Genomic DNA, 13454 nt, shown 5'->3' on the forward strand with positions numbered 1-13454 from the left:
CGAGATAAATGCCGCATCACCACTTACAAGACACCCTGTATAAATGAAAAAACAGGGTTTAGCGTTCCATTGCTCCAAATGGGTCAAATTTTGTACTACAGATAATTCAAACAATGCGCTTGTCATTTATCAAATAAAAAAAATATACAAAAAAATCTGCCGATAAGTGGCGCAGAAGCGCACATATAAATATTGTACATGCCTATCATATAAATGTTAAATATACCTTAAGGATCTACCAAATAATGCATAGGAACATGTGACGCGTTGAGGCTCCTCTAGCGGCCTCTATAAGAGCTATTGAATAAAAACACAATTGGGTGGAAACAACCTAAGAAATACAAAAGAAACCAAAAAAATTAAGTATTTCTGTTTTAGCCGGCAGGGAGCACCACTCTCTGCATGAATGTCTTGCACCACTCTCCAATGGCATGAATGTCTTCATCGCGAACTATCACCATATGTTTTATGATAAACATTTCCACCATGGAAAAATGACTAACCAGTCATATAGAGCTATTCGAATAAGATATTATGAGCCTTTGAGTGCATATTGTGATCGTTGTATGACAAAAATAATGAAATGATTGAAATTCGCCCCCATATAACCTTGAAATGTATGAAAGATCATGAACCCAATACGACTACCTGCAACATTAATCAATATGCAAATTCAGGTGGAATCCTCAGCTGTCGATAGAGACTGGGCGGTGTACGGGATTGAGAGAAAGGAAGTGAGCAGACTCTAAATCAGTGATTTTCCAACTTTTTTAAGTTTAAAAACGATTTCTCTGAGAAATATGGAAATTTTAAACATCTCGGGGCACTCCAAAAGTGCCGTAATGCCTCCAGCCATGTTACTACTGAACTTTCGATTGAATTCATCCGAAGATTACTTTTAGGATGACAGCTTCAAATTCACGAATGCGTGAAGTTTCGGATCAAAGTGCGAAGTAGGATGCACTGACTGAGATTCAAGGTACTCTGGCTGGGTTCACCGGATAATTTTGAACTTTAATTTTAACTTAAAGAAAATTCTAATCTCTAGGTAGATAATGATTAAACTCGGTTAAAACAAAAAAAAAAAATGTTAGTGCAGTGGAGCCTCCCCTAACGGACACTCCCCGTTCACGGAGAGTTTTCTGATCCCCGGTAACGTAGAATAGGGTTTTAATGTATTTCACTCCCTGTTAGAGCGGACACTCTCGATAGCGGACAGTAAAATCAGGCGAACTCTAATTTCTTGGTTTTTTGGTCATAAACCAAGATTATGTCATATTCAACTAAGATTATGTTTAACCCCAAACTCGTGTTGCCAAAAATAGAAAATCGTCAATCAATTATTTAATTAACTGAATATAACTATGGTCCAGGATGTTGGATTTGTATGTTGATAATGTGTGTATTTTTACATGATTTGCTAATGTACACACATTATCGCATGATTTGCTTAACCACCAGTGTATCAACTTTACAGTAGCATATACATTTTAACGTTAAAATATATAGGAACCAATCACGACCAAATACAAACGTCGTATAAATGTGAAAGTCGTATAAACGAAGTTACGTCATGTATCGTACCTCCCGATTAGTGCACAAAATTTTTTGGTCCCGTGCGTGTCGGTCATCGAGAGTTTCTGTATGAGAATATCCATAAATGCCTCTATCTGCATGTTATCGCACGTCATTAGCGTTAGTATGTGTGTACTTGCACATAGAATCGATAGTTAGTAAAAAAACTTTTCGCCGCCATTTATAATTGATCTTTTTTTGTTGATATATAATCGATATTTTGAGATTACATTGAGCTAAAAAAATATAACAAGAATTCCTTTATTTACAGAAAACACGAACACGCAATATTAAAAAAAAGTTCAATTTTTACTTTACTCTACGCGATAGCTTAGGCCCGGGGTTCTTTACCTATTGGTCGCGGCCCAAACTGGAGTCGCGAGGGCTTCCGAGATGGGTCGTACGAACCCACTTGCAGCGAAGTATTCTATAGCTATGGGTCACGACGGAATGTGTATTCGCAATGTATTTCCAAAATGAATCACAAAAATTTACTTTCAGTCAGAGATTCTTGAGATATGGGTCACGACGAAAATTGATTCACAATGACTTTTTAAATGGGTTATACAAATCCTCCTATAGCCGGAGATTCTAGAGATTTGGGTCACGACCCGAAATTGATTCGCAGGACCTTTCGAGATGAGTCATTCGAATCCGATTACAGCCTGTTATAATTGTACTTATTGCATTACTCCCATTTGAAAAACAAACAGTTCCATGGGTCACGAAGCTGATCTTGTTATTGATTTTGCGTCACGGCTAAAAAAGGTTAAGAACCCCTGGCTTAGGCTGATTATCGATACGTACAGTCTCAGGCACAATTCGAAAGGGGTACCTAAAGACGGTTATTTTAATAGTTTCTGGCATCGGTCATGTGATCCTGACGATTTTTCTACACGGATTTGAAATATTGTGGGGGGGGGGCGAGTGCGGTGCATGAAATGGTACGGCTTTCATTAGTCACATATAAAAACTGAAAACACGTATTGAAGAGAACAGGATACTACGGCCAATCAATGTATCGTGATTTTCTGAGTATAACTAGTGGATTTACTTCAAAAACATTTTAATATTTTAGTACGGATTATACGCTACTGCGCATTATTTGGTGCTGTTTTTCCTGAGAGGTTTGACTGAAAATGAACATATATTTCAATACAAGGTAGTTATAAATAAACTACTGTCACTGCTCAGACGTATGTAGCGCTCATTCTGACGGAGGTTTCTTCATGAAACTTGGTATATAGGATATATAGAGCATGAGGAAAATAAAAATTTAAATAACAAATAGTTAAATTTTTGATCACGAGGCAAAACATTCCGCTTTTTATATCGCGGTTACCTTTCTCCCATGGTCAACATAACGTATATGCCAAGTTTCAACGAAATACGTCCACACGACGGGTGCTAAATGAGTCGGAGTACTGTCAGTATAATTAAGCTGATTGGTGTCAGTATTCCGACCTATGTAGCGCCCGTTGTGATGGACGTATTTCGTTGAAACTTAGTATATATGTTATTTGTACCATGGGAAAAAGATAACGGTGATAAAATGCAGAATGCTTTACCCAGAAATGGTCAAAATTTTAACCATTTCTAATGAAACCTTTTTTTTTTCAAGTGGTCTATATGACCTATACCATCAAAATACTTCCATGAGAATGGGAGTTACATACGTCTGAGTAATGACAGTTTATTCATGACTACCCTGTATCAAAAAAAAAATAATCCATGAAAAATAATTTATTTAATAATAACAGATGACGCATTTATACGTAGATGCGAATATAAAAGATTTCTTTTTTTACAATACCTGTTCAATAGCACCGTGATATCTTAAAGCTTCTTTCTTGTTAAAAAAAATTAACTTGAAGTTTCGTGACGATTGAACTAGACAAAAAATTCTGACAAAGTTACTACGTCCGAAAAAGAAACAGTTATTTCTCATGTAATTTGGTGTGCGCTGAACATGAATTCGACTATGAGAAGTTGAAATGGCTGCAATTGACTATAAACGCGCATTTAGTTCTTGTACGATTACACAATACCAATTATTTATAGAAGAGAAATAGGCATAGCGATTGCTTGAAATAGAGAAGCGTTGCACATTAGGATCCTTGCTGCCACCTATAAAATTCGAACAAAATTATTTGTTAAAAAATTTTCACGTAAAATTTATTGTTGGGCTTATATAGGTGATGCTTGAAAATGAACAATATGTGATATGATATTTTTCATATTCACGCTGCATATCTATGTAAATCTTATGCGTTTGATGCCGGTTTCTATCGTCGCAAAATCATGTTGTGGTAAACCTAGATTCCGGTATATATAATGGACCATAGAATTTACAACATTTGAGTAGCATGAGACTAAAAAATTACGAGGTATCATACCGGATATTAATTTTTTCATGTCGCACGCTGGTTTGAAACGAACAATCAACTTCACTTGAAGAATTATAACAATTAGTTTGTTTTTATTTGATAGGTGGCAACAGCAGTCTCAGCACAATTGTCTTTTTTTTTGCTACGTGTCGAAAATGTCTACAGAAAAACATAGTAACCGGTTTTGCTGCACGGTATATGTATACTAATGATACTAATGCGGTGTATAAAAATAAAAAGCAATGTATGGCATCATACCATACATTGTTAGTTTGCATGCCGCACACCGATTTAAAACGAAAAACCAACTTCACTTGAAGAATTTCCAGAAACTATAAGAAAATCCCATCTCTCTCTCTCTCTCCTTCCTTCTCCTAGATATACAATGATAAACCCTTAGGCTGCGGGAATATTCGTTGAAAAGCTGCTCGGTTGGTAGAGCTCTTTCATACGTCTTTCAAAGAATTTTATCTTACTAGGTTTATTTTTGTTTGATTAGGTAGCATCATGGGTCTTAGCTCAACTGTGTTTCCTGCATGATAAAATATAATTTTAAGTAAGAAAGCTCGGAAATTTTCACTCCTATTAATTATTTACTTTTCACCGATTAGCAAATTATGTTCCCCCATTTATGCCGGTCCAAGAAATCGTTCACTTAATCTCACCGGTCTGCTAGTAGAAAACGGGGAAGAGAACTGTGTTATAGTGCTATTGTAAATTGAGTAACACAGTGATGACTCAAAAAACAACAGCAAATAAAACTTTTCGCTTAACTCGAAAAATACAAGAGGAAATGTGGGATATATGGTCACTCGATGGTGAGACTAATTTTTTTAATGATTTGTAAAATCACCCTTCCCAACAGCGAACGCCCCTGGCAGCCCATGGGATAACTTTTTCCTCTCAAAAGCTTTACTTGCGTGGACTCCAAGCCAGAAATTGAGAAGCATCCAAACGTTGAACATTTCCTCCTTTGCACAAAAAACAGTAGTGACAAGGAAAGTGTCCCAGGTTGTCACCCTCCGGAAATTATGAAAAAAATTCATTAACTTCAACTCACCCAGAAACACATAAAAACAAAAAATTAGCGGCGGAGTGCAATTATTGAAGCCACCAAAATTATTAAAAGTCATAACAGTCGGCTACTCATTGCCTCTTGCGCTTTTTGGCGAATACCTATGTAAAACTTCTTTTCACTTTCTTTTCCTTTCGTTCCTCCAGCTTCTCTGTTATAGAAACTATATAGACCTTTCTTTGTTTTTCCTCTTTTCCTCATTTTTGTCTGATCATTCGTTGTTTGAATGACGTCACTCTAACACTCTAAGATTGCGGGATTTTAAAATTCATTCTTGCCCCCCCCCATAGGCGTTCAAAATATTAATATTTACATTTTTTTTCCGAGTGACCCATAATAATTCCGACGTAATTTTATGTTTATTATTTTACATTTTTATACATATTTAAACGAGTAGAATCAGGAGTAATTTTTTCGAAACTGTTTGAAGACGTCACCCCTTGAGAACCTTACCTTGTGAGTTCATTGCCCGGCTATTAGCCAAGTTATATGCGTATAAACACACCGTAAATTGATACAATAAAGCAGGACATAGCACAATAAATTAACGTATTATATATAAATAGCCTTCCTCTCTTTTTTCCCCTTTTCTATAGAGCTAATAATGATGGAAATATATAAGCGAGCGGCAGACATCTATACAACGCTGGCCAAGTCCTTCATTCGGCCGTTTGTGTGTGGCTGGCATGGCTACATACCTGCCTCATCGTTATGATGTCTGAGGAAGGGTGGGAACATCAATCATCTTGCTCGTGAAGGATAAGAAAACAAAAAGGAAAGAGCCGAGGGCCATCTGTGGGCAGAGCTAGATATCAGCGTTACGACGTAACCAAATCTTTAGACACCTCAACCTTTTCTCCCAATAATTACGATGACGTATTACTCGCCAAGAGAAAGACAGTGGCGTATAGCAGTCTATGTACACGTCTCTTTTGGCAAAAGGATGATTTATTACCTCCGGAGACAGAGATTATTTCTTTTGTATCGTCGGATACAGGGCCTGGATGATATAATCGCTAATAATCAAAATATCATATCATATCCTGCCGGCGTGATCCAAGCGTTATGAAACGCTTACGTTTACCCCTTAAACAAGTTTTTAATCGTCTTATAACTCGGCACAAGTCACTGTGAAATTTAATTTTATTTTCATGAATTATTTGCACATCATGACCTTAACTGTGGTCTCTTATTTCGTCATTTTACTCTGATGGATCACTATTAAAAATGATTTGAGTAATATTGAGATGTAAGCTTATACTACGAATTATTACATTTTTTGATACGGGAATATGATCATGAGCCAAATAAAACTCAAAAACTATAACTCCATTGCGAATTCGCACAGATAACGATGATTATGATGGTTGTGCGGAACTTTTTTCTTAGAAAAAAGTTTTAATTTCTTTAAAGTATAACATTCATGAAATAAAATTCCATCAATCCATCATAAGAGCATATATTCTATTCATATACAGTCAAACCTCGTTAGTGCGTCACCCGGTTAACACGTCACTCCGCTTACCGGGTCACTTTCTGGAATCACAATTGTCCACTGGCAGGAATTGACACAGCTATGGCTTACACCGCTTAACGAATCACTCCGCTTACTAAGTCATATTTTGGCTCTTCCAAGAGTGACGCATTAACGAGGTTTGACTGTATTAATAATATATGAATAGAGTACCATAAAAAAAGATTGTGGTTATACTATATTAGCGTGAATAGCTTCTCGATTTATCCCAATAAGTTTATAGTATTTCTTTTTAAACGTGCCACATTCGTGTTAGAATTCACGATCCCCAGAGGTAAACTATTCCATTTATTAAGAACCCTTATCAGAGAAAAACTCCCTGTGACAACACCACAACATGGAATTTTCTCTTACTAAACGATACTGGCGTCCCCTTGTCGAAGCAGTTAATCGATGGTGTATTAATAACTCATAGTCCATCCTACCATCCCGAAAATTTTAAACACTTTGATCGTATCCCCATGACGTCTGCGATCTTCCAATGTAAGCATTGGCAAAAAAAAAAGCAAGTCTCTCTCTATAGGTTATATATATAGCTCAAGCCCCGTGTGGCAACAAGAACATGCGTGGCTCTTCTCAGCACCTCCTCCACCAAGTCTTTGTCCTCCATCTGTAGGCATGGGGTCCAAAACATTACGGCATATTCGAGTCCAAGACGAACTAATTCCCTGAAAATCAGAAGAATGAATTCAGGAGAACGTGAAGGGATATTTTTAACCACTTCGCTTACAAGGTTTCGGTGAGAAATTTGGATGATTTGGCGAATGGGCGAAAATATGGTAACCTCGTCCTAACCTAACCGCACGTTAGAGAAAGGTAAAGGAGGTCAAGGCGAAAAAAAAGAAGAAAGGAAAAGAAAACAGTATAAACATAAGTGCAGATAAGAGATAGAGATAAAAGAGTGTAGAGTTATATGTACGAAGTAGATTTCTCTATCCACCCTCACCCAACCACTTCTTTTTTGCTCTCATACGTATATAGTAGAAGGATACATCATATGTGGGGAAAAAGCCACCTAAAATAATTGTATAGAAATAAAAGGAAGGTAATATATATATATAATATATTAACTCCGTGTATACGTAACAAAGCCTGACGGTGATGAGAGAGTAAAGAAAACAGATTGATCTTGTTTGATTGTATTCCAAAGACGTTTGGACGCAATATTACGTCCTTGATAGTAAAGTGGTTAAGAATAAAACCTAGCATTCCATTCACTTTTTTGACCACCGCTGAACTTCAGAAAACCTATAAAGCTATCAATCTGTATTTTTTTTTTCTATTGTGTGTGCGCGTTTGCTGTGTATAATAAACTGGCGATTATTATTTTTACATAACAGGTAAATAACGCGACTGCGAGGGTCCAAACGAAGAAGTTGCCCACTATTCCCAATGGTAAGTTTAAAACAATGACATCATTTCTCCCCAAAAATTGTAAAGGTAATGTGTCTTATAACGATGATCTTATTTCGTGGGAAAGGTGATTTTTTTTAGAGAATTATTGTTATTCCGAACAGATACACGAGAAAATATTGATGTATACAGTTTATTGATGGATGAAATATTATACGCAAGACATTTAGATTTTTATGGATTGGCCTATTAATCGAAACAAATCTAAAATTTTTGATGCAAATTGTGTTTTTAATACGAAAGATTGTACTGAATATAGACTTAAATTCAATATAAATATTTTCAGGCTAGTTCACAGCTTTTGTCCACCGCAACAAAAATGTTCTAAAGCAAAATTTTTGGGTATATCGAGTTACAGTGAAACCTCGAAATAACGATGCTCTGCGGACCAAGGAAAAATATCGTTGTAGAGGGATTATCGTTTTACCAATGTTATCAATATATCATTAAAATCAGTCACACACTGCCAAATTTACGCTGCTGTTGGCATCTCTTTCGAGTTAGTGTTTTTAGTACGATCATAAAATGCATTTATAAGTGTTTTTTTCGCAGCAAAAAAATTCGAGTTAACTGTTTGATTAATAAAATTCGGTCCGTTGTTTCAGTCTGTAAAGTTGTTTACCGCACATCGTTATGGTATCCTAGACGGAAAATAGCTTTTCACGGCAACTTCATTAAAACACTTTCGGAGGGTTGGTAGTGAAAATATACCAATGTTACATTAAATACCCTAGAAATAACAAAAACAGGTGAGGAATTGTAAAAAATGTATCGAAGGTGATTTTGAGTGAAATTTGAAAAATATCGTTGAGGCTGTTTCGAAATATTCTCAAAAAATATCGTTATATCGAGTAAAGGACACGGTTGTTTCGAGAGAAGTTTAACATTAGACTATAGGCAATTCCAAACAAGATTTGAAAATACAGGATGATAATAATTAATGTCCCCGTATTTTTAGCAGTTTTTGAGAAAAAGTGGCGCTTTTTAATGAATGTTTTACATTTTCCCATTGCCCATATAGCGTATTTACCACGTTTCAATGTATACGTCCTGCAGAACGTGCTTTACAAAGGTTGGAATAGTGTCAGTATACTGACGGGTGCTACATTGAACGGAATAGTGTCAGTATACTGACGGGTGCTACATTGAACGGAATAGTGTCAGTATACTGACGGGTGCTACATTGAACGGAATAGTGTCAGTATACTGACGGGTGCTACATTGAACGGAATAGTGTCAGTATACTGACGGGTGCTACATTGAACGGAATAGTGTCAGTATACTGACGGGTGCTACATTGAACGGAATAGTGTCAGTATACTGACGGGTGCTACATTGAACGGAATAGTGTCAGTATACTGCTCAGATCTCTCTAGCGCCCGTACTGGTAGACGTATGCGATTGAAACTTGGTATATACGCTATATGGACCATGGGAAAATGTAAAAAATTGAATGGGAAAAAGTGCCAATTTTTAAACTGGTGGTCGAAAATCGAACTATTTCTTTTATTTCGTAAATCTCTCACCCATGGTCGCATTAAGATGTCCTTGAAATTTGGCTGCATTTGGATTTTGAAATGTGCTTTAAAAACGTGCAGTTTTTAAGAAAAAAATGTACAGAGTACGGAAACATTAATAATACTCTATGTATTTGTAATATTCTGTTCTGAACTAATTTCTGTGTGATTTTTATGTATTTTTATTTATTTCCTTTTTAAATGTCATGCAGATCTTACTGTGGCCGCACTAAGAGGTGTCGCTATCCAGAGAGGTCGAGCGAGAGGAGCTTTTACCACCGCTTTCGCGAGGCACCCTTCGCCACTGACGGCTGCTGCAGCTGCCACTGCGCTCCACGGATATACCCCGTAAGAAACCAGTCGACTGTTCGTCATAAACTACTTCATGCTTGTCTTTTATCGATGATTCTTTTCAACCTCAAAGTCCTTAAATATATGTCAAATATATTTTTCCCTAACAGGCTGATGATTCACAGAGGAGTGTACCAAGACCCGTTCTTAGCTTATGCCGGAGCCGAGAGATATCAGCTTCCCGTAAGTTGACATTATTCAATGAGACAAAACTTACCCGTGCAGTTCATATGTTATGGTAAATGCGATAAATCGTTTATGAATTTGTTATTGTGCCGGTTATTATTCATGCTTACCAATCGTCTTAACAAGTTTGACAATTTTATCACTTTTACCGTCGAATATGCATAATATCCAAACGTCGTTGGTAGATTCAATAAATACTTGAAATTTGTCGCCTCTCTCTCTCTCTGTGATTATGCATAACACCCTAGTGCAGCGGTTCTCAACTTTATTTGACTCCCTTTTTGGTACATAATATCTGTGGTGGAGCCCCATATAGGCCTATTTTTTACTTATTCATCAAAGTTACTGATTCATTTTCATAATTAAAAAATATTTATGTTTTTTTTTTACAAAATTGCTGTTTTTTTTTCATTTTCCGCGGATTCCCCTGGGGAGTGCACATGGAGCCCCAAGAGCTTCGCGGAGTACCAGTTGAGAACCACTGCCTTGGTGTAATTACTGAATTTGTTAAATATGAAAAAAATTCCAAATGAGTCTAGTAAGTGTGATGAATGTGGTCGTACTCCGATATAATGATAACAAATTTTACGATCGTACCCCGATATAATGATAACAAATTTTACGATCGTACCCCGATATAATGATAACAAATTTTACGATCGTACCCCGATATAATGATAACAAATTTTACGATCGTACCCCGATATACTGATACAATACAAGTATAAATTATCATCATACAATACGATTACCACCGACGCCACGCTTGGTATTATGGTTATTAATAATATTTGAATCTCATGATCCCCCTGAGGTGTTGCAATTTCAAAAATCCCGTCTTGGCGGGTCTCTATATTATAAAATATAATACTGTCCGAATTTCTTATTTATAGCTTCCAGTGGTTCGGGCTTGGCGATCATTGCCTCATACATTATATAACATTTGAACCCCCCCCCTACAGTATGAATTCTGAAAAATCCCTCGTTAGTCAGTTTTCACATTCTAAAATAAAACTATTCAATAAATTTCATAAATATTGCTCCAGCGGTTTCGGCTCGGCATGATTTCTCTGTATAACCTTTGAACTCTTTTATGAAAAACTCAGGGGTCGAATTTCGGAAAACCCCTTCCTAGTGAGTCTTTACGTCACGAAATATAACTACTGACCAAATTCCATAAATATAGCTTCAGCCGTATCGGCTCGGCGATGATGAATCAGTCAGGTCATATTATTATATATACAGGGTGTGCAAAAAGACCGGAAAAATAACCGAAATAAAAACGGTTTCCAGGGTAAGCATCACTAGGTTACGGGAATTTTTTTAAGACAGCAAAACAAAAGCTCAAAAACAGCCGATAGGAGGAGCTGACGTACACAAGTCAAAGGAAAGGTAAACAAATAACGAGCAGAATGCCTCCAAATCGTTTACTACAGCAGTGTGTGCTCCACATGACCGCAACAACAGGGGATAACAAATAATGTATATAATGTGTATTGTATAATGTGTGATAATGTGTTATCACCGGTGTGTGTGGTGGTGGTCATGTGGAACACATACTGCTGTACTAAATGATTTGGAGACATACTGTTCGTTATTTGCGTACCTTTTCTTTGACTTGTGTACGTCAGCACCAGCCTCCTATCGACTGTTTTTGAGTTACTTTTTTTTCCTGTCAAAAAAATTTCCGTGACCTAGCGATGCTAACCCTGCAAAACGTTTTTCATTTAGGTTATTTTTCCGGTTTTTATGAATTTATGAACTTTCTACGGACTTTTTGCCAACCCTGTATATAGATAGATTTACATGTATCTCGGTCCAATGCCGAGTGCGAATTTCGCTACGGTTGGTCTCTCTCTGGTCAATAAAAATGTTTCGAAAAAATTCCACACAGATCCAATCTTGACTCTACTAACTAATTTCAGAACGGCATTTTCCCTTTACCAAAACAAAATTCAAATTTATTCACAAATATTCGTACGAGTTTTCGTAAAACTCTGGCCAGAGTTCTTTTTGAAGGAATGTTGTGTGTGGAATGGGAACTTCAGTTATAATTATTATGCTAGGTTTCTTATTAATGGATATCAACTCGGTTTCTACGATTGCAAGTTATGCAAAATTTCTATACTCAGTGGCGTATGCTTCAAGTTGGTAATTAGAACCATCAGTGAACATTTTCGCTGATACTACCGATCTCTCAATTTTCACGCATTTACGTCTTATAATATGTTTGAAACAGGTCTTTTTCTCCCCATCAATTTAACCATTTTTGCGCCATCAAACTAAGAATCATATGCAGCAGCCAACATTTGCTGTGAGGAGCCCGCGATACACTTCATTTGCTTAATTGTCTCATTAATTAAGTGAAATCGATGACTGATAATTTTTTCCCGTCTGATCTTAATTCACTCGTGCAAACTCCATCTATTGATTTCTTGCAAATTATTTGGAGATTTCTCTACGAAAAACCATGCGCCAGATATGTTTTCTTCGTCACTTTTATCCATAATCTCCGCACTAATCACTATGCTAATGACAATTTTCTTCTTGCTATACGCTCGTCATCATCGACTTTCAACTAGTGACGCGTGCCGTTGAATATTTATTTATTTTTAAAATATTGGGGAAACACCATTTTTATACCGTATGGTGATTTCTGTGCCTTAATGGACATTTACATAATTATACAAATCGCAAAAACTTGAAATATCAAACTATATATAATATAATAATAATATATCAAACTATATTAATAACAAAATAATATGCGTTAAAAATTGATAAGAAATTGCCTAATTGATAGAAGAAAAGTGAGCACTAAAATACGCATCATGGCGTAGTTTTTTCCAAATTTTTTTATCTTGATGAGTTTGAAAACGTAGTTCGAAATTCCACTCACGGAGAACTTAACACAAACAAAAAACTCGACGTCGACTCCTTGAAGACCTCTTATTTCTGCATCGGCAAGGCTTGGGGAAGTTGATTTCTCAACGAAACACTTTTTCCACTGCACCCCCCTTCTTAGCACCTGCTGAAAATCGGAAGGAAACCTATTCAATAAAAAACATATGGTCTTTTGAGTGACGTTTAGTGATTTCTGCTGTGCCGCTTAAAGATTTAATCCGAGTGTCAACTTCAAATTACGCAGATACAGCTAACTGTATCAGAAAGACTGTCTACAGTGTGTGTAGAAGCAAATCTGCCTTTCTTTTCTTTCCAGTTTGAAGCAACTGCTATCAAGGCCTTTATAAACGAAAAAAATAACATTACACTGCATGCACCTTATATGAACCTCCTCGCAGCAAAATTGAAGTAAAATTTTTACGACAGCTCTTTAATACCACTGACCCTAGTTTGGTTGCAGGAGACTAACACCAAGAATTAGCGTAGGATGACAACTCGCAGGAACAGATGTT

The 13454-nt window shown here is 36.5% G+C and overlaps 1 protein-coding gene across 1 annotated transcript in view; it reads left to right on the forward strand.

The window, feature by feature from the left end:
• LOC149090239 (RNA binding protein fox-1 homolog 1-like) overlaps positions 1 to 13454 on the forward strand; it is a 158562-nt gene that overhangs the window by 128632 nt on the left and 16476 nt on the right. Inside the window, exons 8-10 of the mRNA XM_089245298.1 lie at positions 7912 to 7966; positions 9714 to 9849; positions 9963 to 10035. Of these exons, the coding sequence (XP_089101424.1) occupies positions 7912 to 7966; positions 9714 to 9849; positions 9963 to 10035 (264 nt within the window). The remainder of the gene's footprint in view (positions 1 to 7911; positions 7967 to 9713; positions 9850 to 9962; positions 10036 to 13454) is intronic.

The sequence above is a fragment of the Pholcus phalangioides genome, unplaced genomic scaffold (genome assembly GCF_987345545.1).
Source record: "Pholcus phalangioides strain wild (caught in Gottingen) unplaced genomic scaffold, Ppha-v1.0 ptg000001l_1, whole genome shotgun sequence".
Classification (NCBI taxonomy): Eukaryota; Metazoa; Arthropoda; class Arachnida; order Araneae; family Pholcidae; genus Pholcus; species Pholcus phalangioides.